Source organism: Wasmannia auropunctata, unplaced genomic scaffold, assembly GCF_000956235.1.
Source record: "Wasmannia auropunctata unplaced genomic scaffold, wasmannia.A_1.0 LD334538.1, whole genome shotgun sequence".
In the NCBI taxonomy this organism is placed as follows: Eukaryota; Metazoa; Arthropoda; class Insecta; order Hymenoptera; family Formicidae; genus Wasmannia; species Wasmannia auropunctata.
The window spans coordinates 280,593-307,149 of NW_012028352.1; the positions used below are offsets into that span (position 1 = coordinate 280,593).

The 26,557-nt window shown below is 42.3% G+C and overlaps 5 protein-coding genes across 6 annotated transcripts; 2 read left to right on the top strand and 3 right to left on the bottom strand.

The window, feature by feature from the left end:
• Positions 1-2,463: 2,463 nt before the first annotated feature.
• LOC105458368 lies at positions 2,464-3,602 on the bottom strand. Its single transcript, XM_011703612.1, has 3 exons — positions 3,319-3,602; positions 2,797-3,127; positions 2,464-2,715 (listed from the first exon to the last, which is right to left on the bottom strand). Exons 2-3 carry the CDS (start codon positions 3,125-3,127, stop codon positions 2,639-2,641), a joined length of 408 nt encoding a protein of 135 aa, XP_011701914.1. The 5' UTR covers positions 3,319-3,602; the 3' UTR covers positions 2,464-2,638.
• Positions 3,603-3,759: 157 nt separating this feature from the next.
• LOC105458367 (high mobility group protein 20A) lies at positions 3,760-6,308 on the top strand. 2 transcript variants are annotated; one of them, XM_011703611.1, is made up of 7 exons: positions 3,760-4,149; positions 4,623-4,797; positions 4,875-4,989; positions 5,061-5,222; positions 5,307-5,376; positions 5,465-5,680; positions 5,766-6,308. In XM_011703611.1, the coding sequence occupies exons 1-7, from the start codon at positions 4,020-4,022 to the stop codon at positions 5,900-5,902; spliced, it is 1,005 nt and encodes a 334-aa protein (XP_011701913.1). In that variant the 5' UTR covers positions 3,760-4,019; the 3' UTR covers positions 5,903-6,308. The 2 variants fall into 2 exon arrangements, with proteins under 2 accessions (XP_011701913.1, XP_011701912.1); XM_011703610.1 differs by having other exon boundaries at positions 3,763-4,149; positions 5,295-5,376.
• A 280-nt stretch (positions 6,309-6,588) lies between these two features.
• On the bottom strand, positions 6,589-12,354 carry LOC105458369 (protein MMS22-like). Its single transcript, XM_011703613.1, has 21 exons — positions 12,127-12,354; positions 11,702-11,952; positions 11,342-11,571; positions 11,096-11,230; positions 10,866-11,019; positions 10,621-10,800; positions 10,409-10,531; positions 10,143-10,346; positions 9,817-10,064; positions 9,637-9,737; positions 9,405-9,577; positions 9,171-9,329; positions 8,849-9,092; positions 8,513-8,741; positions 8,310-8,406; positions 8,038-8,232; positions 7,781-7,954; positions 7,352-7,714; positions 7,071-7,273; positions 6,807-6,995; positions 6,589-6,722 (listed from the first exon to the last, which is right to left on the bottom strand). Exons 3-21 carry the CDS (start codon positions 11,554-11,556, stop codon positions 6,668-6,670), a joined length of 3,441 nt encoding a protein of 1,146 aa, XP_011701915.1. The 5' UTR covers positions 11,557-11,571; positions 11,702-11,952; positions 12,127-12,354; the 3' UTR covers positions 6,589-6,667.
• Positions 12,355-12,699: 345 nt separating this feature from the next.
• LOC105458372 (serine/threonine-protein phosphatase 6 regulatory ankyrin repeat subunit A-like) lies at positions 12,700-19,219 on the top strand. The gene is made up of 17 exons (XM_011703617.1): positions 12,700-12,808; positions 13,237-13,361; positions 13,493-13,753; positions 13,917-14,109; positions 14,214-14,403; positions 14,577-14,823; positions 14,898-15,012; positions 15,103-15,192; positions 15,301-15,515; positions 15,635-15,863; positions 15,942-16,106; positions 16,185-16,543; positions 16,758-16,912; positions 17,002-17,280; positions 17,368-17,612; positions 17,709-17,838; positions 17,927-19,219. Exons 1-17 carry the CDS (start codon positions 12,722-12,724, stop codon positions 18,031-18,033), a joined length of 3,192 nt encoding a protein of 1,063 aa, XP_011701919.1. The 5' UTR covers positions 12,700-12,721; the 3' UTR covers positions 18,034-19,219.
• A 1,039-nt stretch (positions 19,220-20,258) lies between these two features.
• Positions 20,259-25,933, bottom strand: LOC105458371 (facilitated trehalose transporter Tret1-like). Its single transcript, XM_011703616.1, has 6 exons — positions 25,560-25,933; positions 25,296-25,382; positions 23,336-23,683; positions 22,972-23,129; positions 22,348-22,800; positions 20,259-22,259 (listed from the first exon to the last, which is right to left on the bottom strand). The coding sequence occupies exons 1-6, from the start codon at positions 25,725-25,727 to the stop codon at positions 21,662-21,664; spliced, it is 1,812 nt and encodes a 603-aa protein (XP_011701918.1). The 5' UTR covers positions 25,728-25,933; the 3' UTR covers positions 20,259-21,661.
• Between the last annotated feature and the right edge of the window lie 624 nt (positions 25,934-26,557).

The following is a 26,557-nucleotide window of genomic DNA, read 5'->3' on the forward strand; positions in this document are numbered from 1 at the left end:
TGTGGTGCCATAAGTCCAACTTATGTTTTATATTAATATATAAAAACTTATATATTTTTATTATATATGTTTATGTATTTATATACGTACATATATGTATACACTTATATATTTTTATTATATATGTTTATATATTTATATACGTACATATATGTATACACTTATATATTTTTATTATATATGTTTATATATTTATATACGTACATATATGTATACACTTATATATTTTTATTATATATGTTTATATATTTATATATGTACGTACATATATGTATACAGTTTTTCTTTTGAAACTAATATATATTTATATTCATTTATATGTGATATTTTCTTTATTTTCATCATTATTTTTATTTTCTTTTGAATTTTGTAACAGTTTCCCTTCCATTTTTTTGCGTAGGGAATTGTAGGGATTTTATATAACGTCGATAGGGATAAATGGAAATTTGGTTTTAACAACACTGTTTTTGACAACATTTGACGCGATGAAAGCGAAACTTTAGCTATATGCTTGCGCAGATGTATTAATTATAGATTGTTATCGCGCCGCCACACACGCTAGCAGAGAGAATTAATAATTATCAACGAAAAAGAGGAAGCTCCAAATGCCGACGGGAGACAGTCGCCGACGGGAGGCATGATTTCTCGAAAAGACTTTATTAATAAAATATTCTAGAACATTTTTGTTACATAATAATTAACGAACGATTGTCAGTGTTATTATTATGTTTTATCGTAAGAAATAAGTTGCTGCGCCTTATACGTAATTATACTATATAATCAATAAATATTAAATAATAAATTAAATTTGGAGTAATTTTAATGTTACATTATAATTAAATAATAGTTTAAATTTAATTACGCATCTGTGGAGATGCACAAAGGATCATAAATATTGTTAAAAGTACATATAGAGATGAGAGGTTAAGCAAAAGCCGGCTTTCGCAGCGTCAGAAACTTCGTTTAAATCGAATAATAAGTATCAGGAGCGCACAGTGAACAAGTAGGTGGCAGAGGTATTCGGGGCGGAGGCCGCCAGCGCGCCATGGAGGGGGAGCCTACTGCCCCCACCAACGCATATATGCTGCTTTTGCGCTGAGAGGCGGGGCTTACGCGCCGTATGAGAGTGGGAGTAGTCTTGGCTATGCTTTGGGATTCCGTACCTCTTCGTTCAACAGCTTTCCGCCTTACCGACAAGCCTCTGTCAATACGCGCGCTGGTTAGGATTCCGTGCCACCTCTTTGCTCAACATGTTTTTCGCGTATCGGCGAGAGTTTTTCAGCCTCTATATCGAGGCGCGCTGGCTAGGATTAGTAGGATTCCGTGCCACCTCTTTGCTCAACATGTTCTCCGCGTATCGGCGAGAGTTTTCGAGCTTCTGACGAGGCCCGCTGTCCAGGATTCCGTGCCTCTTTGCTCAGCAGTTTTTCACCTTACCAACAAACCTCTGTCAATACGCGCGCTGGTTAGGATTCCGTGCCACCTCTTCGCTCAACATGTTCTCCGTGTATCGGCGGGAGTTTTCGAGCTTCTGACGAGGCTCGCTGTCCAGGATTCCGTGCCACCTCTTCGTTCAACGTGTTCTCCGCGTATCGGCGGGAGTTTTCGAGCTTCTGACGAGGCCCGCTGTCCAGGATTCCGTGCCTCTTTGCTCAGCAGTTTTTCACCTTACTAACAAGTCTCTATCGATACGCGCGCTGGTTAGGATTCCGTGCCACCTCTTCGCTCAACGTGTTCTCCGCGTATCGGTGGGAGTTTTCGAGCCTCTGACGAGGCCCGCTGTTCAGGATTTCGTGCCTCTTTGCTCAGCAGTTTTTCACCTTACCAACAAGTCTCTGTCGATACGCGCGCTGGTTAGGATTCCGTGTCACCTCTTTGCTCAACATGTTCTCCGCGTATCGGCGGGAGTTTTCGAGCCTCTGACAAGACACGCTGGCTAGGCACGTGGACGTGGTTCGTGTCCGTGCATTTATATGTATTCTTCACCTACAATTTGTGATAAAACGAAACTTTAGCTACGCTTGCGCAGATGTATTAATTATAGATTGTTACCGCGCCGCGTGCACTGCATGCTAGTCATATCTCAAAATTTAGAGCTTAGAACAAAAAAAGTTTGTTACATCTACTTATATTAATTAGAATCCTTTATTTGAACGGCGCTCTTTATACAGATTGAAACAATTAATCCAAGAAGGAAATTAATAAATTGAGAACGCAGGATCGTAGACACGTGCTTACGAAATAAAAATAGAATATAATAAACTAAAAAATGTTTTTAAAAGAGAAAGATTTTTACAATTTGCAAACAAATTAGATTAATTGAAAATTAATCGCATGTATCTTCAGTTGTACAAGATTTTTTTTTTTTTTAAGAAAAATCTTAAATTTAAAAGAGAACTACAAGAATTTATAAATAAGAACGAATTAAAACCATATAGCAAAATTGATTGCAACATACAAATATAAATGCAAATGTGTTTTTATTGCTTTAGTCGAAAGGTGACATACAAACATATTTCTTCGATAACATCACTATGTGTATTTATTCCTTCAGTCGAAAGGTGACATATAAACGTATTTCTTCATCATCTTCTGTGCATGATACAATAAAATAATGCAATTTAGTTTAAAATAAAAATTAATGTTTGTCTATTTCACACGACGTTTGCGTTCCTCTTGAAACTTTTTCCACAACCTTTTTGTGCTCCAAATGCACTAAAACAAATTATTTAAATATTAAATTATCATTCAATTATTTAAATTAAATTATAAAACGTTCACGCAACAAAAGCTCACCTAATATTTCTATAATTTTTCGAAACTTTTCGCGTACTTTCGATGCTACTTCTTGATGCTGCTCTTCGAGTTTAGAGTCCGGATTATGTATAAAATAAAAATTAATGATTCCTATCGCTTCATTAAATCCATCGAATTGCACTGACATATTAAATTTGATTTCCTTCCACTCTATCGTTTTGTCGACATATTCAATATCATCTAGCTGTATTAATGAACGTAATATTGTTTCCAGCTCTGCTTCCAACATGATGAAATTATGTATATACTCCTGTACTTTATCCTCTATATTCTCCGAACTCGGCACATCTCGATTAGTACTGACAGGCATCTGTAATATAACAGTGTTATTAAATTATACACGTAATATATTGGGAGAGCTTATAATTAATGTACATACAAAAAAAACTTTTAAACGCTTGTAAAGAAGCCTCGGATGGAGACAATTCTTAATTAAGATTCTGATGGCTTCTGTTATAGGATTGGTATGATGCCTTTACAAAAAAAAAAAAAAAAACTTACTTTCAACGATTTCTTCCAACAAAACACACGTGACGGAACTTCTTTTTCCTCTTTATTTCTGCTCTCACGCGAGCAGCGAGAACAAGCCGGCCCAAAATCCTCGTGGCACGTGAAGGCGAACGTTCAAATATTTCGCTGCGTGGCACCGCACTTTACCGCAGTAGGTATGTAATTGGGGTGATCACTTTAGTCTTGCCCTGGTCCTTGTTCTCAACACGACTGACGGTTGTTCGACTATGACACGTCTTGTGCGGATCTTCTTGGAACCTACCTTCCGCCGATCAACCGACCGTTGAGGACAATAAAGGAATACAAAAAAAAAAAATAATCGAGTGTTTACAAACAAGCGTGGACGACACTGCGGGTCGGGCGAAGCTTGTCGCGCGCGCACAGTGGCGGCGACACGGATGACAAACGGCGGTGTCGGCAGTTAAGTTTTCTCTGATCAGCTACCCGCGACTTAACCTCGCGGCAGGCTGAGAGTGACAAGCAAATTTTTTTACGCGATTCAACGCGAAGCAGCGGCTTGCGACGCATCGCTCTTTAACTCCGTGTGCTCGCGTATCGATAACAGTTTTATTTATTTTTACACAAATGTAAATAATTTCGCGCTGTTACAGAGAGCGTAAAAAGTTTGAGTCCTCCCCGCGGTGTGAACGTATGATCGATTAGCCTGGAGGCTGGAGGACAGGGTGATTTTTATGTTGCAAGACCAGCATCGGCGGAACGTGTCGGGAAAAATGAGCGAGACCGCGCCGACGAATGACGTGCCTGAGAGCAACGGTGCGACGGAGCAGTCTGCTTACAACGGGGACGCGGAGGAGCATGCTGGTGAGTTTGTACGCACTTAGGATGACTTCGAGCGAGATAATTCAACTGACAGAACGATTTACAATTTCTAACGTAACATAATTCACTGTCCTTAATCTGATCGCTTTCTGTGTATTAAACAATAGGATTAGTTCTTTCCACGTTAAAATAACAGGTACTAAATTAGGCCTGGTCCTCAATTGTGTATCTTGAAAATTACAAAAGAGTGAGCAAATTCACTAAAATATTTTTAATTTTATTGGCCAACATCTAGTGAATTTGCTCATTTTTGTAATTTTCACCTCGTTTAAAGATACACAATTGACCCCTTGTTTTTTTACAGCTGAACTGGCTGCGCTAGTTCACGAGTTTATCTTTCCTTTTCCAGTGTAGAAAGAGAAAGATAAACTGTGAACTAGTGCAGCAGTTCAGCTATAAAGAACAGGCCTATTGATAAATTAATTCTAAAATTGTTGTCCTTTGCGTTTCATTAGCCAAATCTCCAGTGAGTACGGAGGAGAAGGCACCGGATTCGGTGTACGACAACAGTACAAAGAGAAACACCACGGCTACCGGCAACAGCAACAACACGCCGAACAGAACGAAGAAACGTAAGAAAGCCCCGAGAGACGCCACCGCACCGAGACAGCCCCTGAGCGGTTACTTCCTGTAATGATCGAGTATACCAGTACTTTAATAAACGCGTAAAACATTCCGTTTGTAACGAAATGTAAACGTGCGTGCAGGTTCTTAAACGATCGGAGAGAGAAGGTTCGAAGTCAGAATCCAAGCTTAACGTTCACGGAGATTACGAAGCTTCTGGCTGCGGAATGGAGTAAATTGCCAATCGATCAAAAGCAGGTTTGTATTGCTTTTCTACAGTGTTTTTCTTGTTCTTTCTGTAATATTAATGAGGCGATAAATACTTGCAGCATTATCTGGACGCGGCTGAGCAAGACAAAGAGCGTTACAATCGCGAGTTTAGCGATTATAAGCAAACTGAGGCGTACCGGCTGTTCAACGAAAAGCAATCTGAGAGACAAAATGAAAATAAGAAGGAGAGAAACGGCACGGACGTGAACGCTGAACAGAATGTACGATCATGTATTGCTAGTCTTAAAATTGCGGCTATCGCGACGCTAATAGAGGAACTCTCTTTTTGTTAGGACGTTCAACAGGATAAAGACAATGACTTCACAGGTTTCGATATTCCCATTTTTACGGAAGAATTCCTGGATCATAACAAAGGTAAAGAGGTTGCGGCAATTACGAGTAATCGATAAAATACAGAGTAATGTAGACATATTTTGAAAATAATGAAAATACATCTGCGCAGCCTGTGAGGCTGAATTGAGACAATTGCGGAAGGCTACGTCCGACTACGAAGCTCAGAACGCGGTTCTCCAGCGACACGTGGACAGTCTGTATGCCGCCGTGAATCGTTTGGAGTCCGAAACTAATCAACAACGAACGACCAATCAGGCTCTGCAGCGTCACTTGGATTCTCTTCGTTCCCAACTGGCGGGTTGCTTCGCCACCGTATCACTTCCAGGCGAGTCTCTCCCCGTAGAAGATTCTCTCGCCGAGATCTCGGGAGTCAGCTCGGGACCTTATTCGTGTAAATTTTCTTTTTACAGGCACACACGACGGTGCCACGTTACAAAATATCGACAGTTATTTCGAGAGATTGGAGTCCCTGTTGAGCGGCAACGCCGAGCAGAGTCTACGTAACGCCGTACGTAGTGCCGTGTCCCGTCTCGAGTTAATTGGATGACGATCGCCTCCGGGCAATACTACCAGTGCGTCGTTGAAACACCACCGTTCGAGGCATTCACATCGAAAGTAGTGGAGAACATTTAGGTATTGTTTTTAAGCGGTTCATAAATTCCACCTACTTTATAGCCTCACACGTTGAGACCGATGATTGCCAGTTATATTTAAGTGAATTTACGTGTGTGTCACATCTAATTATTATTTGTAATCTTTATAGTATACGTGACAATAATTTACATTTTATATTTCATTTGTATACTTAATTCGAACGAAATTTCGTTTTGAATATAACAATAATTTCAATTCTCCTACTACGTATTTTAACTTGATATAAACTTAAACCAATTTAAAAAATACAAGAAATTGTATTGCAGTGTATTACATTACAATAAAATTTATTAAAGATACGTATTATATCCTCATATTATTTCATTCTTTTTAATATTTGAAACAATTGGAACGAGATCGCGATTATAATTGAATGTATATTGATTCGGCGCGCTATAAAATGCTGTTTGAAGAGTGTAACCTTTCACGTATCGACTAGAAACTTTGAGTGTTTAAATAATTTTTATAATAAGATTTGTTATTTATTTCATCATATTTTACTATTTATATTTCTTACATTGAAATAATTACATTCATATTCTTAATTAATGATCAAATTTTTAACTAATCTGACTCTAAAGAATCTAAACTTATTATTTAAAATATTTAAATTAATAACAATTTGATAAGCGCTAATTATAAAATTTTTGTGATCCTGTCACGAATTATTGTCCATATTTAGCATACGTTTTTTCAGTTGATTCCACATGAATCTGAAATTGTAATTTTTAATCTACATCGTATATTCTACATAGGCATAAGAATTATTTCTAATTTAGGCTAATGATTATTCTTACCTCAAGGATGCCGCATTGGGTCGGCGATATTGTTCGGCGGAAAGTACGAGGGCTTCAATTTGCGGAATTAAATTGACCATGATACTTTTTTTTATCGATAAAACGGATTGCATAAGTTCAAATGTAAATTGCGTGTTTGTCACCAAATATTTTTGCACTGCAGTGGCAATAGCAGTTCGAAATTTTTCCCTAAAAATCCGAGGATTTTAAATTATTTACACATATTTGAATTTTAGATATATCTCGATATTTTTTTTTATTTACCTGATAAATTTATCTTCCTCATAGTAAGGACTTTTAATTACGTCATTGATAAAGTCGATTGTATGCAACTTATGTGGATGATGGTCATGAACCCTCATGTAGCATCCGAAGATGTTCGGAGAACAAATTTGGATGATGTGTTCCGTAATATATTTTGGATAATTCCTTTCTTCTTTAAGCAATGTTTTTATAAGCCAAGTTATCTGTGTGAATGTGTGTAATAAATATATTTGCAATCACACGCTTCTGTGATATTGAATGAATAATTACGAACTGCGTACCAGGTTGGAATGTTTGTGCATGACATTGTCGGACGATATATTGTAAAAGTTTGACATCAGCGTTTCGAAAATTGTACGCAGAAACTCGCTCTTTACTTTCTTAAAGCACTTTAGCAACGCATCGGAAACCTTAAAGCTGCAACCGCTGTTGACTTCAGTGATCAAAATCGGCAAGTATTGATCGAAGATGTCTCTGATCATCGCTTGCAACAATATGTCGCCTTTGACGTTCAATTTCTCAAAGCCGAGTATCACCATTGAGAATATCCTCTTTCCCAAATGCTTTATGTACGACTGCGTCGAGTTCTCGGGTACCAGTATAATCTTGTTGATGAGCGTTCTTAACATGTCGTTCGGTTGATTCTGTAAAAAAAAGGCAATCCCCTTAGAATATAAAAATTTCAGCAGCGATCATTAAGTCACACGTACCTTAGTATATAACGTCGGAGAAATGCAGAGAATCAGTGTACCAAGGCATCTGTAAATCCAGAATGCAAGCTCCGAATCTTTCGTTTCCTCCGTTATAGGTAACATGGCCCACTTCTCTAAATTCTTGAAATACATCTTGCATCTCGCGTTGTATTGAAGTTTTTCCTGCTCGGACTGTGTGAAATTTTTCAATTGTATTAATTTATTTCCGGATCGGAGCAGAATCGAAAGCACGCATAAATTCACAAAATTAATACCTCTAAAGTGTTCTGCTTCTTCATGAACGATATTATGAATGTCAAAATAGATTCGTTACTGTTCTTAAATTCGTACACATCATCACCCGACACGAATATTTCTTTGATCTCACTGAGATTGATAACGTAATTCTGTAGAATCCTTATGTCTTCCTTGTTTATATCGTGACCAACGATGGAACATTTTATCCAAGCCTAGAACATATATTTTATGAATTCTCTGGTGATCGCGTCGCAACATGTAATAACGTAGCAAATCAGTATGTACGAACTTGGATAAGAATAGTATCGAAATTTGAAATTTCCTTTTTCAAGCTTTGGACAGCTTGCTCCTTCTCAAGAATCGATGTTAGATAATACTGGGTAATTCTAAAGAAAAAAAGACGAGATTGTTATATTATTTTCAATAGATACTGATTTCTCAGAGATAACAAAAAAATTGTAAAAGATATAAGATAAAAAAAAACATTTTTACCTTATATCTTTTACAAATATCGACGCCGCAAAGTGCTGAAATAAAGACACAGCCGAGTGTTTGTACTTCTTAGCAGTGGCTGGTTCTCTAACTGCTTCTAAAGTAAATATGACAGCCAGCTTAGAAATAATTTTATAATTGTCACCGGTGAGTACGGGATCGAAGACGAGTTGGCGAACTCTGGATGCGACGAAACACCATAGTGCGTCTAACATTTTTCTGACACCATCTGCAAGCAAATTTTTAGCAAAAATGTTCATCACGCAAGCTTGAACATATATCATCTAAGATTACCATATTAATATGTATCTGAAATAGAGACAAAAACATACCGACCCGAATTGTTACAAGAAACTTGCAAGACGATACATTTTTCGAAAACATTCGCGAGCATCTCCAATAAAGATGTGATTCTGTTCTTCGGGCACTCCAAAAGATAACGATCGATCCAACCACCGATGAAATTGAACTCGCCTAGATCCATTTTCTCGTTGCCAGACAAAATCGTGTTCAATACATCAACAAAATTGGTCATCATGAAACGAGATGTTTCGTCTTTGCGACAACTTATTAAATTAATCTGTAAAAAAATTACAATATACACAAAAATGTACATTATTTATATTTACATAATTTATATGAAAAAATGGATCATTACTGTTTCCGTAAAATGTCCAGCTATGGAACCAAGAGGTAGTCTTCTTTCATTAAACAGCAAGAGACACGCTAGCTTTCCCTTCCAGATCAGATTGCATTTTTTATTATATTCATTATTCAGTTCATGTGTAGATGGCAGGAAATCCAACATTGCTGTACACTACAAAAACATATATATATTAAAATATATCGTTAATATGTGAAGGTAATCAAACAATCGTATATTTTAACTTACAACGTTCGCAATATCTGCGGTGATGGCTAAAGTGATAAATAAAGATATGAAGTTGTAGAGGCCATTCTCCGAGAACTCCGCGACTTTATTCTTTGAAAATTTCGAATATACACGCCCCTTAATCTGATTCCAATATTTCGGGTCGGACGTGCCGTATTTTTTCATAAGAGTCCCTGAAAGATTGATCTTTTTATGATACAGTCAACGCTCGGAAAATTTTCATCAAACTCACCTATTAAATGCAAGAACATGCCATAGCTGGACTCCTTGGAATGTTCAAACTTGCCGTAGATTCTGTCATTAATTTGCTTCAGAATATCCTTAGCCGTCTTCCTACAAAAGAGTATTCTTTATTTATTTGCGACTAAAATTTTAATTTGTTATAATTATAATTTATATGCAAGCCGCATACTTTTCAACGGATAGGGCCCAAGGTCCAGAGGTCTGTAATAGGAACGGTTGGTCTAATCTTTTGTGAAAACAGTCCCAAAGAAAAGATATAATTTGCACTCGCGGTTGCCACCAATTAATAATAAGATCGTGTATTAACGGTATTATGATTTTAAGCTCCACATCAAGCTCATCCCTGTCACCGTCTTTTCCACCTTTACACACGTACGCCTTTAAAACTTTTTCAACTTGTTCGCAATTAGATCTAATCTGTAAAGGAATATACATCTGTTACATGATCTGTGAAGTTCAATTTAATTTGTATCACATGTTCATATCATATGTTACCCTTGGAGAATTAGATTGCAGATACACGCCGTCGTTACTGTATCCGTACAACAGAGACAGATGATATATTATCCAGATGCAAAACAATTCGGGATTTTTGCAATCTGGCAGAGAGGAGTCCACGCTTCTGTGCCAGAATAATACTTGAGACTGATCTTTACGTAGCACTCTATCGATACAACTGTTTACAAGGTCCCAAAACATCTGAAATTTCATTGACGATAAGAATACGTATCTGCGAAATTATTGTTAATTTAATATTTTACCTTAGTTTTCCTCCTTTCTCCCAAACTGTCGACAAATATTTGAAACATGAGCCACAACTCTCGCGTGCACGTGCAGCAGTATGGCGTTTTCTGCGCGAGGTCCACAGTCCAGTTTAAGGCTAACTGTGAACGGAAAATAACAGAAATATAAAATAACACGTTTATATTATCACAGGATGAAATTAAAAAAAAAATGCTTCAATTTTCATTACCCTCTCAAATATTTTCAGGGCAGAATATAGGAGATCGTTGATGACCATTTCAGCAGTATTTTCAAACTCCTCCGATTGCGTGTGATACTGATACCATGTAGTTCTCGAATGTATCAGTGTGACGAAAAACCATCTTAACTCTATATGCAGATGATACAAATGAAACTCTGGCTGGTTACACTGAAAGAAAAATAATTGTGTTAAATTTTCTGCTCCCGGCCAAAAGAATAAGTTTCTTCGATTACCTTGTTGCCTATGTTAGAAGCAGCGTAATGCAGAGTCGAATCTGGGATGCTGCGTAACGTACTGAGAAAGTACTTGATGCAGTCAAACAGAGTATCCACATCTTTGCCGATTTCAGGTGTTACTGTCTCTAATGCACTAAGATCCCACTTTATACTGCAATGGTCAGAAATATGAGAGTCATTTGTCGCAAAATCAAAATATCACAGATATAAGGAGACGTTCCATTTACCTGTTCACGTATGTACGGAAATATACGATAAATTCACAAACCATCCTCCTTAGAGAAAAGTAATTCATATTATCGTTACACGGTCCAGATATCGTGACCGGCCTCGCCTGTCTGTTTAGTATCTTCAGTTGCATTCTGTCACAGAAAAAGAACAAATATCTTTTACAATGGTAAGATTACAGTTCACCCAGTAGCTTGACAACAATATGAAGAGAGATTTATTTATCGAGAGAAGCTCGCTCTTACTCCATGCAACTGATGAGATGTTTTAGATCCAGCACGGCCACCGCTCCGGGCATGACGCGGTCGAAGAGCCTGACTTCCACATGGGCGAACGGACAGTCGGTTTGGGAAAAAAGTGCATTGTCCACCTCCGTGCGATAAAACAGCCCGCTCCTGCTCAGCTGCCAATCGTTGACGTTCACCCTGCCGCTGCAGTCGAAGGTAGCATCGAGATCCATTTGTAAAACCTCGTGCTAGAACATATTCGCCAGTATTACAAAACTAAAGTGGCACTGTGTTATACATCAGAGCGATACGTATATATTAGAATTTAAAGAGACGTTATAACAATACATTACAATAAATAATAAGCTTCTCGCGTACTTCTCTTTGCACTTGCGATAATAACAATTGTGAAATTGACGTCTCAATCGCGTCGCTGATTGTGAGACAGAAACTGCATTTAAGCGATCCTGACAATGACTCCGGATTCCAAAATACTGGGATGGAACGTCTCCATGCTTCCTCTAGCAGACGACTTTCGTGCGTTTTGGCGGCATCTCCAGTGGCGCTGGTCACGTGAACCGCGGAATTAGTTGTGGGACGAAACGCGATTGAATTTGACCGACGAAAATCTGCGATAGAGAGAATTACATCCCTGTTACCGAAACGTAATCATCCGTCTTAATTATCTCCTTCGAGCTGAACTATTACATGCCTCTCGTCTGTCTAGTATTTATCACAATTATTTTCTGTCAAGCAAAACTATTACATTTACAATTATATTTATTCAAAAGTACTGAACTAACCACAATTGCGGTTTTCAGGTGTATAAACACAATGAAACGCGGCAATTGTGCGTTTTCCTTATCTCCGATTTTCCCACCTTCCTCTTCCTCGTCTGTACTTTCATACACAATTCCTTTGTATTCCGGTCTCCCCTCACAAAATTATCTGCTTCATCTTTTCGCTTCGCGTCGAGGGAAACAGCTGCTCCCTTTCTCCGCGCGCCGCGGCCGCGCGGTCTCCCGGCCAGAGGTCGTGGCCGACGCCGTTGTTTACAAGCTCGCGCACAACAACTGTCGAAGATGGCGGCGAGAGCGAAGAGCGCGTCAGACGGAGCGGCCACGTGCGCGTGAATATACACAACGGTGGGACGCGGCGAACCCGGCGGCCGACCCGGCGGTGCGTCGCACGCTGTTCGCACGCGCCGTCCGTGAAGCGAGACGCGAACCGGACGCGTGTCACGCGCGCCCGGACCCGACCGGACATCGCGCGGATCGCGCCGCCCAGTCGGCAGCGGCAGCGGCGGCAGCGGCGGCGGCCGCCGAGAGAACGGATATCTCGCGCCCGCGGACCCGGATGACTCATCCGCTCGCGATCGCGGCTGCGAACGATGCTCCCATGAAGAGGAACGACGACCACGCGGACGCGGAGACCGCTTGGGCCGCGCTGGCCAGCATGAACACCTTCAAGGATCTTCACGACGAGGTACGAGATCGCGTGTGTGTCCTCTCCCTCGGGCTCATCCCTGAGCTATCGCGTTTATCTAGGAGGCGTAGGTTAGCTCGCTCGCCGTTTGTATTTTTGTATTTTGATCCGACGTGAACGTACCACCCCTCGTACCACTCCTACGTCTCCGCGGCTTCCTTCTCCCTGGGAAAGCTTATGCACGTTGTCCATTGCGCGTTTACTTTTTTTTCTTTTTTTAATCAAGTTTCTTTGTTCTGGAGGACACGTGAAGGCTCGCAGGATGACTTGCTCGTATTTTGATTTTGTATATTTTTTTTGTTGCAATCGACAAGTGAATTTCAATGAAATTTTAATTATATTTGCGTCGTTTGATATTTCACGAGGATCTGTTCTGTAATTTAGATGAGAGAAAGGAAAATGAACTTGTAATTGTTTATTTTTCACAGCCTCCTTTGTTGCAAGCCATATTTCATGGAAATGTGGAGGCAGTTCGTACGTTGCTATCGCAAAAAGAGGATGTCAATTGGCAAGACAAGGAGCAACGTTCCCTTTTACACGCGGCAGCATACAGGTTAATATCTTGATTAATAAAAATGTTGAAAATTTGCCAAAAGTCTTTATTAATCTTTACTAATTTTTTATTAATTTGCCAAAAGTCGTTTTGATTATCGTCTGTAACGTCTCTATGATGTGGTGTTTTAGGGGAGATACCGCTATTGTAGAACTTCTCTTGTTAAACGGTGCGGCGGTCAACAACAAAGACAAGAAATGGTTGACTCCCTTGCACCGAGCCTGCTGCTCGGGCAATTACAACGTGGTGGACATTCTGTTGAGGTACAAAGCGGACGTAAACGCCCGAGACCGCAATTGGCAGACGCCTCTTCATGTAGCGGCGGCAAATAACGCTGTTCAGTGCGTGGAACTATTAATGCCGCACTTGTTAAACATCAACGTCACAGACAGGTTTGCGCATACTATTGGTTGTATCATTATTACTGCAGCAATCTCACGATGATTAATCCAACGGAAAATCACAGATTTATAAAAAATTATTGACGATACATTATAATGTATTATTAATATATTATTGAATGCATAGATTAACGCGTTAAATAATTTTCCACAGATGCGGGAAAACGTGTCTTCATCACGCGGCGTTCAACGGACATCTTGAAATGTGCGAATACCTGATGCAGTTCGGTTGCGTGATAAACGCCTCCGACAAGAAGGACCGCAGGGCTTTGCATTTCGCGGCGTACAAGGGCCACAACGAGATCGTGAAAGCGCTAATAGCGAAAGGCGCCGACGTGGATGTTAAAGTACGTAAATTCGTTGCGAAACATTTTCGGTTAGAACTCTTGGGTGTATTTCCAGGTGTAATTCCCATACGTAAATACCGTGTGTATTTCTGTTTTGTGTTAAGGATCGAGATTTGTATACTCCGTTACACGCAGCGGCCGCTTCCGGTAATGCGGAGTGCGTGCAGATTTTGATCCAAGCCGGCGGCGACATCGAGGCGAAGAACGTGTACGGAAATACGCCGCTGCATATCGCGTGCTTGAACGGATGTCCCCTCGTGATCAAGGAGCTTATAGCCAATCACGTTAATTTGGGTGAGTCATTGTTCAGAGATTCTAAATATTAAATATATTAAATATTAAAATTTAGATCAATTAAATATTTAGATATATTAAATATTTACAAATTAAATATTTAGAATATTTAGAATATTTAAACGAGTCCCACGACATTCGAATAAACGATTGTACTTCGTCGTTCGCAACAGAGGCCGTGAATTATCGGGGGCAGACCGCGTTGCACGTCGCCGCCGCCAGCGTGCACGGTGTTCACTGTTTCAAGATGCTGATATACAACGGGTTGAAGGTCAACGTGCAGTCGGAGGACGGCCGTACGCCGTTGCACATGACCGCGATCCACGGGAGATTCACGAGATCCAAAACGTTGCTGGACGCGGGAGCCTTTCCGGACGCGAGAGACAAGAATGGAAATACGGCATTGCACATTGCCGCCTGGTGAGTCGCTCGTTTTTGCAGCGCTTCGCGCGTTTGAATGAGAGACGGTGAGAGTATAAACTCTGTAATTACAGGTTTGGCTTCGAGTGCCTGACGACATCCCTATTGGAGAGCGCAGCGTCTCCAGCTACGCGCAACGCACAGCAACGTACACCTTTGCATCTCAGCTGCCTAGCGGGGCACATAGAAGTGAGCCACATATTTTTTTCGGTACTCTATACTCTTATTCAATTTATATTACAATTTAATGAATGTCGATTTGTTTCTGTCGTACCGCAGGTTTGTAGAAAATTATTGCAACTCGACAGCAGGCGGATCGACGCGCGAGATATCGGTGGTAGGACGGCCTTACATCTGGCAGCATTTAAGGTGGTGCATCATTCAATTCTATGATATTAATTTTTTTTTAATTTAATAATTTTAATAAGTACATGCCAGTCGTCATGTTAAAGAATACACTGGGTTTATTCTAAACAGGGTTCCGTGGATTGCTTGGATCTGCTGCTGTCCAGCGGTGCGAATTTCAAACTTGTCGACAACGACAATCGATTGGCCCTTCATCATGCCGCGTGCCAAGGGCACTACCCTTGCGTCTTCACTCTGGTCGGATTCGGTAGCGACTCGAACGCTCAGGACGTGAATGGCGCGACGCCGTTACATCTGGCCGCAGCGGCGTCGAATTCTAACGCTCAGTCAGTATTACTACTTTTCTCTCTCTCTGGCGAATTAATTTTCGCGAAATTTAGCTTCTGTCTACATGACAATTTTTGAGTAGACATGACTGTAGACATGACATTTTAATTTCGCGCAGGTCTTTCAAGTGCGTGCAGTACCTGCTGCAGCACCGGGCGGATCCGCGTTTACGCGACAAACGCGGCTTCACTGCGATCCACTACGCGGTGGCGGGCGGCAATAAAGCGGCATTGGAGGCGCTTCTGAACGCGTTGTCTGACGCGCCTTCGAATCCGTCCGCTTCGCTCAGCTCCTCGTCGATCGGGCAGGAGCTGTCCGTGCCGGCGCTCACTCCGATACACCTCGCGGTACGTAAACCGCAAATTTTTTCGGTAAATTCGAAGACGTGTACATTTCTAACTTGCAAAATGCATGTGTTCCATCAGGCGTATCACGGTCACGATGAGATCTTGCAGCTGCTCCTTCCCCTGTTCCCTAATACGAATATCAAGGAGGACAGCGGAAAGACGCCACTAGATTTGGCCGCCTACAAGGGGCACAAGCAATGTATCTTGCTCCTGCTGCGATTCGACGCTTCCGTGGCGGTCCAGGTGAGAAGAATCTGGATTCCCCGCTTTAAGTAAGCGTACGTTTACACGCGCAGCAATCGCTTAATCGTGTGCTTCCAGGACTCTGTCACGAAGCGCACACCCGTGCACTGCGCCGCCGCGACAGGTCACGCGGAATGCCTGGCTCTGCTTCTGCAGAACATGGACGATCCCAACGTGGTGAATTGCTGCGACTCCAAGCAGCGCACGGCCCTGACGCTCGCGGTGGCGAACAACTATCCGGAATGCGCGATGCTGCTGCTGACGTACAAGGCCGATTGCAATCTGCCGGACGTCAATAAGCATACGCCGCTGTTTCGCGCCGTGATCAACGAGCGCGACAATCAGCTGGTGAAATTGTTGCTGAAGCACGGCGCGGAGGTGGCCGTGCAAGATATGAACGGTAAAACACCGTTACATTTGGCGGCGGCTTGCGGCAGGTGAGAAGTTACGTTCGTACGAAAAAATTTTCCGTCGCGGTATAAAGTAGGGCTGTTACTTTTTGCTCACTTCGAATATTCGAAGCTTCGACGTTAAGTTCGACCTTACGAAATTTAAGGTGCCTTTGAAGCTTCGAAGTTTGAATGTCTAAGCCTTCGAAGCAAATCACCAGCCCTAGTATAAAGCCGCTCTACATCCCGAGTTTGTTTGCAGATTGTACGCTTTAGCCGCACTCGTTAAAGCCGATTTAACCGCGGCGGCCTTGAAGGACGATCAAGGTTGCACGGTGCTGCACTGGGCCTGTTACAACGGCAACTCGAATTGCGTGGAGTATCTTTTGAATCATAACGTGTTCGATTCCTTGGAAGGTACGTGGTTTCTCGCTCTTTGAAGACGGATTATCCAAATCCATACGTGACGTGCATCGCGAGCTGATTTTTTTTTAAATTATTCACAGGTAATCCGTTCTCCGCCGTACACTGCGCCGTGTATCAGGGATCTGCGCACTGTCTGGACCTGCTGATTAACAAGTTCGGCGGGCAAGCGGTTGCCGCCCCGAGGGACTCGTCGTGCGGCTTATTACCGCTGCATGTCGCGGCGAGCGCCGGGTCCGTCGAGTGCGCGCGATTGATTCTGAATTCGGTCGGACCGGAGCAAGCCGGACTCGAGACAACCGACTACTTCGGACGGACGCCGCTCCTTTGCGCGGCCGTCAACGGGCAGTGCAACGCTATCGGTAAAATTATTAGTCGCTTGTTAACAAAGTTTACACGTCAAATTTTTACGACAATTTTGTGTTAATGAGACCGCGTCCCGCCGACAGAATTACTGCTCGAATGGAAGGCCAACGTGCGCGCCGTCGACTCCAACAAGAACACGGCGCTGCACCTAGCGTGCCAGAGACGTCATTCCGCCGCGGCGTCGTTACTCCTAAACTGGATCGAGTCGCTCGGCGGCTCCGACAGCGACAAGAACACGTCGCAGTCGCAGCGCGTCTCGGTCATCAACATGGTCAACAAGCAGCAGAGAACGCCGCTGCATCTGGCGGCGAGGAACGGTCTCGTGACGGTAAGCTGAGATTGTGTTTAACGACACGCGGCGAAATGTAACAAGTAGTAATTGTCTGAGAAATGGGAAATATTATTTTTCTTCCTTTTTGTTCAGATCACGCGACGATTGTTGCAACTGGGCGCGAGTGTCATAGCTGTCGACGCCGAAGGACTCACGCCCGCGTTAGCCTGCGCCCCAAATCCGGCGGTGGCCAAGTGTTTAGCGACTATTCTCGCCGCGCAGGGTAATATTTCTTTTTAATCATTATCCATGTTCTAAAAGAAAAAAAGAATATGTTCTACAATGTTATAAAGTCGCGATGTTCCTGTCAGGTCAAAACGGAGAAACCGCGCAATACTCGCCGGCTATTCAGCACACGTTGGAGGTGTATCTGAACGGCGTGGACTCGCAGCACAGCTCCGACTCGGAGTTTTACTGACAGCGAGCGTCGACACGCTCGGATCGTCCAGCGTTCCGAGCGAGAACGAGACGCGGCAACATCGATGCCGCTAGACTGATCTGCATGAGCTGCTGGCTCTTTTCCATTCTAGCGTAAGCTGGAGCGCCTCCGATTCCGGCGAGCGAGACTGCCGTACGAATGGATCTCCAACACCGGCGAGAACACGTCGCGATCGCATCTCCGTCGTTAAATATGATCAACAAGAGAACGCCGCTGCATCTGGTGACGAGAAAACGGTCTCGTGACGGTAAGCTGAGATTGTTTTTAGCGATACGCGGCCGGTGACTAGTATAAGTAACAATAATAAAAAAAAATTGTAAGTAACAATCGTGACAATACCGGTGTCTGACGTGTCTGTGCTGTCGAGAACTCGGTTAAACAGACCTGCGTTCAGCATCATTCTAACATAAATATTTGAATACTGCATGCACACATGTTTTACTTCCTCCCAGAAGTTGATGAGCTTTTTAAAAAATCAGTTTTCAAATGTAATAATCGGTGTCCGTTATTATCAATTCCTTTAATTCTGCAAAATTTATAATTCTGTGAAATCGATAAAAAAAAAACGGATAATCCGAAAATAATCGCGTTCAATCAGTTAAAACAGACCTATGTTCGGCATCTCTTTTAATATCTGAAACATAGATGTTTACCTCTTATACATAGAACAAGTTAAGACAGTTTCGCTGTTTATGCGATCCCCATCTTTCGTAGCCTACAACTTGTGAATATAATATTTAGTGCACATATATACCTCTTATATTTCGAGCGATATGTTTGCCTCTATAATTTTCTAAATCAAGCACGTCGGTTAATGGTAATGCGTAACAATAGGATCCTCTCACAATCGATTAACGCGAGTCTCGAATATGGACCACACCGAATAATAATAACAATAATAATAATCGCGAACACAAGTAATAATAGTTGCGTTAAGTAAGTCTCAAATGCAATTATGAGGCCCGTTCTTTATAGTTTAACTGGCTGCACTAGTTCACAGTTTTATCTTTCTTTTTTTTTTACGTTAGAAGAAGAAGGATAAACTCGTGAACCAGTGCAGCCAGTTCAGCTATAAAGAACAGGCCTATAGATTTAACAATGAAACAGCGGCGTGTCGTTGGTTTTGTAGTCGAATAGATGTAGCAATAAAGAAAAGCGCAATTCATTCGTTATGGTATTAGGGAATTATATATCAACGCAAATATCGATAGGAAATGCATAGACAATGCTCAATTGATTGCATTTACTAAAACTATATAGATCACATTTCTCATTAGTTATCCCAGTGTTGCGCAACCCGCGGCCCACCAAGCAATTTTTTGCGGCCTTCCGCTCCCTTCCCCTGGTTGAAGTGGGTGTTTTTAATGTTAGTTAATGATAGATTTCATGATGCCATTGTGACCCTATAAATTTCAATTCAATCTCGAACCATTCAGAAATTATTTAGGTGGCCCTGAACTTTTGACGGTCTTTGTGTACAGTTGTGGACATATCGGTTGCGACACTTTTTTTTTAAATAGGTTTCGAAACGCATTAATATTTTGCAAATGCGAACCACGATTGGTGTACTGTCTCTAGAATAAAGGTAGTACACCATCGTGGTTTGCACTTGGAAAATATTAGTTACCTATAAAATATATATTATATATATTAAATATACACTAAAAACCTATGAAAAAAAGTGTCGCAGCCAATATGTCCACTCTGTACACACGCACACATACGCACACACACGCGCGCGCGCGCGCGTGGAATTTTTTATATATGCCAAAATAGACATATGCGGTCCGCGAGATTTTGCCTGATTTTATCTGAAATGATCCTCAGTTTAAGAAAGGTTGCGCATCACTGGGTTAGCCGAACGTCTTCCATTTCCAGCAGCAGTCTCAGTTGAAAATTTCGACGCGCGATCTCCGCGCTAACGTCACCTCATATTTTATCTGCGTTTACACGAAAAAATTTTTCTTCAGATGGGTTTATGTATTTTAATCCCTCACTTTCAGCACGGGTATCAAAACTCAGATCGCGCGTTCGCAGAGATCTTTGTGTTTCGGTTTGTCGCGACGAGAAATTGTAGAATTACGACGTGTAAAGGAAAAATGCCGAAAGTATGAATATTTAATTATCAATGTTCTAAGCGTTGTAAATATATCGAAGGGAATCGAATTAAACTCCCTCCCGAGGACTACAACAGGGCGGCGCGAGGAGGAAGAGAATCGAGTATCTAGATATTTTCTTAAAGATTTGTAGTAAAGCCTAAAAACTGCCTGACTGTAATTGTACGTTGAATGAGAAAGTAGAGAGTTGTAAATGTAAGATATGTAACGGCCGATCGCGGGAGGAATTGAGTCGGAACATTTTATTTTTAAATGTTTCACACATGCTTTCCATGCTCTCCGTTAACACTTGGATCGCCGTAGCGATTCACGCGGATCGTGACTGCATTTTCCTGGAAATCACGGTATTGAGATGCCAATTTGAGATTTTCGTTTAATTTTAATACGGAGTGAAATAAATAAAATCGTTTAAATTATATTGTTGAACGCTATAATTTTCAAGGGAATAGATCGTGTGTAGTGCGCCGATCAAGATATTCATCGCGGCAATTGTCTCTCTCATTATTTTTGTACTTAAAAACTTCCCCACAATTTTTGCATTTAATAGATTGTAAGCGCGATTTTTCTTAAGCGACGGTGTATTGACGATCTTAAACGCTAAATGTGATCGATATTATATAGAAAAAAATATCGCGTAATTCATCGACGAGAGGACATCGTAGTTTTACTGTACATATTAACCCGAATTCAACCGCTTGCGCGAAACAATTGATGAAATTGTTGATTCTGGGAAATCGCGATCTCCGATTTGTACATGATTTTGTACTTGCGACTGTTTTATAAAAACAGGATTGCGGGAAGAACCGGACACATTGTGTGCGTTATTATCTCGGATAATAATGCAGAACTACACATCACTGTAACTGTAACATGTACATACAATAATCGAGAAAATTATTTTTTCTATACCCCTTCCCTCTCGCATACGATTTCGCAGAGAATGTAATATCGTGTGTTACATGGATATTATATTTTAAGGGGTTCCACCGATATCATGTGTATCTGTATCACGAACATTTGTAATCAATATACATCATTGCGTTTTATTTTCACACATTCGGTATTGTATTGAAAGACTTTGCTCCCGAAATGATTTACCGTTGAACACTCGTCGTCCCTTTATCCACAAATATTCAAAAACTCTTCCTTTTCCCCGTTTAATAGAATAGTCCACAAATCGTTTAATATAGGGCACATCTCTCCAATACAGATTTTCTCCAGGAATTGCAAGATGCAAAGATTTGAAATTCATTTGAATTTCAGTTGAATGAATATCATTTATTCTCCACATAGTTTGATTAGATGGAATCATATCCGACGAAATAGTATCAACATGCAAAGGATCTATACATATAATTACGATTACTAATCAATTATATAAAATAAATAAATAATTATACTATCCTAGACATAATTATTAATATACTTATAAAAGGTTATAATTTCGCGTAGGAATTATTTCTAGCAAAAATTCTTCCGGATTTTTCACATCAAACGCGCACGTGTTCGAGCGCGAGACCGATTACGATTCGTTGATCCCGAGTCGATTCTTTCTCGGGGACTTTAATGTCCTTCTCCAGTTTCTCCGGAGACAATTCCAGGCAGAAGTTGTCGTAGACATACGCGGCGTTCGCCGCGATATTCGATTGCTTCTCTTCCGAGATCGACGTGAATCGTTGGAGGGTGATGTTCTTTGGTTGGGACCACACGTTGGAGAAGATCTTACTGGCGTACGCCGAACTGTCGTCACTCGACCCGCTGGAGAACTTCATCTCGATATCGTCGAGGCTGCGTCCCCGGGTCTCCGGCAGTGTCGTCAGGGCGAAAATCGCGCCCAGCACGCCAGCCCCGCCGAATATCCACATCGTGAACTCGAGACCGACGATGCAGCTCAGATCCGGATACGTTTTGACCGCGGTGAACGTCAGTATCTGCGCGATGCTGGTCGTGAGACCGCCCAGGCTGCCCCTGAATCGCAGCGGGTACAACTCCGAGGTCATGACCCACGGTAACGTGAGGAAGCCGACCATCGACGCGCCCACGTGGGTCCCGATGCAGAGTAGCGGCACCCACGACGGGAGCTCGAATCTGCAGGACGTAAAAATTAAATTCTTTTTACTCCCTCGTATATTATACGAGTGATTCATAAAATTCGGGAAGGATCGAGGGTGCAAACCTGAAGGAAAGGGCGACCGCCACGGCGGCGACGGCCATTCCGAAACCGCTGACGAAGGCCAGGATCTTCCTGCCGAAGCTGTTGGCCAGCCCGGCGCCGAGGATCGACGCGAGCAGCCGGATGACGCCCATGCCGACGCTGGCCGCGTACTCGTTCACGTCTATGCCGATGTCCCTGAGCACGCTCACGGCGTAAAACAGGATCACGTAGATGCCGGACAGCTGCTGGAGCGCGAAGAAGGCGAGGAGTATCAGAAACGGTTTCCACACGTTGGGCTTGTGCAACGCCCGCAGCAGGCCCTCCTCCTTCTCCTTCCGCCTCGCGTTCGTCTCGCAGAGTTCCTGGTACTCTTTGTCGACGTTCAGCCCGGGACCTCGCAGCCACAGAAGAGCCTCCTTGGCCTCGTCCGTCCGACCTCTCGAGGCCAGCCAGGCGGGAGTTTCCGGTAGCATTCTGCAGAGGCAAACCATTTCGTTCAACGACATTCGCGATTGAAGAATATATTATTATTGAATTTTTGTGAGAATATTTGAAATTTTACAATATTTTATACGCGTGAACTCTTTCGCGACTTTTTATTTCGTAATTGAAAGAGACAAATTGATACGGCGAGGAAGCGATTACCGTGTCAACGCGAGCGACAGAATCGCGGGCCCGATGCTGATAGCGGCCGCCCTTTGCCACGTCGTGATGGCACCTAGAGTGTACACAATTAAGACGCCCAGAGAGACCAGAATTGGTCCACAGCTTGCGAGCCAGGCTCTTTGATCCGGCGCTGCCGCCTAAAAGAGAATCAGACACTTTCATCTTCAGAATGAATCCGTGCGAATAAAATAAAAATGTGTATCAACCATTGGGCGTAATTAATCGCACTGATTATAATTTGATAATTATCGTACATTATTCAAATATTGATTAACAAAAGGTTTCTCAATAGCGCAAAAATGTATGATCGTTTCCTGATGTCGTCACAGAGGTGCACACGTACCTCGCTGACGTAGAGATAGAGCCCGTTGGCCATGCCGGTGCCGATGCCGCTGACGAATCTACCGGCGTACATCATCGGCACGTTCCTCGATAACGCGATCAGCAGCCAGCCGACGGCGTGCGGCAGCGTGGCCAGAACGATCGCGGACCTGCGGCCGAAGCATTCGGCGCAGATCCCGGCGACGAGGGCACCGAGGGGATTCGAGACGACGCCGAGGGAGGCGATCCACGAGGCCTGCGACTGGTCCGCAAAGTTCGTCTCGATGAGCTTCGGTATCAGGATCGCGCTGTAGCCCTGAGAGAGACCCACGGAGATTTGACCGGAGTGCGCGGCCAAACCCGCGAGGATCTGCACGAACATCGGAACTTTATTTCATGAAGTATTTACCATACCTGCACGGTGGATACGTTTAATCGCCCTGAATTGATCGATGTGTTATTTGACAATTAATTATATTAATTGAACGTCATTATTTTGCGACTCTTAACATAACAATACGTGCGTATGTAAAGGTATGTAAAGCGAGGAGATTGCTCGCGCGACAATTTTAGTTGCCCTTTTTTTGTTATCATTATAAGAAAGAAATTTAAAACGTTATCTTCCCACTTTTGATACAAAAAAATCAGATATTAAAAAGACCGTCCGAATTTAAGAAAAAACAATGGATCTTTCTCTTTGTTTTAACATGACTCGGTACGTGCGCCGGACGATTTGGGATATCTTCTGCGTAAGTTCGACGCGATGCAGCGATACACAGAATAGCGATGCATTGATGTATCCGATGTGCGTTACCACTTCACGTTCGACGCACGGCCGAAAAGCCGATACGTTCTTACATGCATTGTACGAGACGGAAAGCGAAAAATTCGCCATTACGGATGTCAAGTAAATCACATTCGTAACAATAATACGTCTCCGCACGGTTAGTCATTATCATTCGGATCGCGAGAAAGAGGTCTGTAAGCTGGCCGAAGGTCGCATCAAGGATCGCGGGCGCTCGGGGCTACGAGACCCACATCGGCGTCGGATTTCGTATGGAAATCGCTTTCGATCAGGTCGTAACAATAGAGGCACGGAATTTATGTTAGGCAAATAGTGCGCCGTCTCCAAAAGATAAGAGTCCGTCCCTCGGTCTTGTATATAGATATACGAATACTTGAGAATGTTTAAATTTGATACGACAACGAGAGTCTCTCATGTTCTATAGGAATAAAAGTAAATAGATAAATTAAAAAATAAAATTAAACGATGATAAAAATATGTATCTATATATACATATATTTATCAATTGGTGGATGTTAAGAATTAGATTAAGTTTATCGTCGGCCTAGTTGACGTTGTCAAACGGAAAATCGAGCGAAAGGATGCGGAATGCCACGTTGCGTATGCTAACTTCGAAAATTCCGCGGCGTCGAAGGACGAGAATCGAGAAGGCCGATCTACCGACCACCTCCGCACCGTCGGTTTATCCATTTATTTATTTATAAACGATCGTCTCTTCGATGGCCTCGTTTAACGGAGACTTCTTACATGCGTGATAGTTATTGCAACGCTTCAACAGAGGCAGGAAATAAATGTATCCTCTACCCTTACATTTTCATTTATTTATTATTATCATATTTGTATTATTTATAATCGATGTTATTATTGGACGAGAGACTCTCGGCCGTTTCTTCATCCCGGCTTCGCAAGAAATTATTTCCCTCCTTTCGCGTTACTTCGACATTCCTCGCGAAAAGGAATCTCGCGTAAAAAGTTGCATTGCCTTTGTTCCGTCTGCTTCATTAAATAAATATCAATGAGGAATATCTCGTGCCGTCTGACGTTTCGCAAAATGCCGAAATTACGCAACACGTCACGCGCTCCACGTACCGGAATTGGTACCGCCGAAGAATGCGGCACGTGTTCGCGGGGCGTGCTTAATTACGGTGCCACTAATCGTAACGCGGGATTGACTTACACCATTCTTATCGCCGGAATGTAGGATCTTCCACCAGAGCTTCGTCCGCGTGATCATCGTGCACCTGATCGGAGCGCGGCCGGATGACTGTAAAAAAAAAAATAACAGAACGGATTAACAGCGGACGTTATATATTAAACAAATGGCCGTGTGTTGTCGTTCACAATTATGGATAAAGTCTAAAGTCAACGACCAGAGCCCTTCAAGCCCTTATTTTGATCGCCGTAACGTGTCTGGAACGTATTATTTAATTGACTACGTTACCTTAAATCGTCGCTCGTTGCGCGTCTCCTTTCGGATTCCGAAGAAAAAAGTTCGATGTGCCGTTCGGTGAATCGCTTCCGGCGCGAGACTCGACTCCCTCGTTGCGAATAATGGATATCGCAAAGATAACACGCGATCGTGCACTCGTGCAGAAAATTCCCGGAGCATCCGGACTCGAAGATCTCGAGCTCGCGGCGAACTCGCGTAACTTTGATTCCGCGATGAAAAGCGTTAACTCACCTCGACACCGATTACATTGTAGTGTACATGACTGTAAGTGTAATTGCTGCAAAGAGACATGCCGTTGTTGATAAAGGAGGAAAAAAATCGAAGAGATATTTTCACAGATGCATTTCTCGAATTAATTGATTTCACGCCAACCGTTCATTTACGAGCTGCACGATTAGCTCTTGCATTATTCATTCATACTCCATCAATGTTTCATTAACGCTTGCAGATTGATACTAAGAGATAAGTACTTTTTAAATTCAATTTGTAATTTTTGTTTTAAGTAACTAAAACGTCGATAAAAACCCAATCGGAAAATAGATTTTGAGATCAAAGGAAATTTTAACGAGATTTATTATAGTTTCTTAAAATACATTATTGTTTATTGCACCGCGGATTTCACGTTTCAATTGAATGATTGATAGCGCGATTAAGCGGCCACCGCTCGCGGTGGTTCGCCACTCGAAATGCTCGAGGAACCGGCAGCTCGCAATAACAAACACGACGGAAGGTCTTATGATGACTCACGCGACCGGTCTGTGTTATCGCCGCTAGATCCTCAATCGGTTTCGCACGTTTAACACAATTTAACCCATTAACGCGGTACGAGTGGATTAGAGTTCAAGACTTATCAACTCCATCGCGCGTCCATTCATCACGCCGCGCCGCTTCGACGCGCGAGTTTATTCGATAAGATCGACGCCGATTAACAACGTTATAAATCTGTTTGCAAATGTCAGTCGCTGCGTGTGGATTCTCATATACGTTTT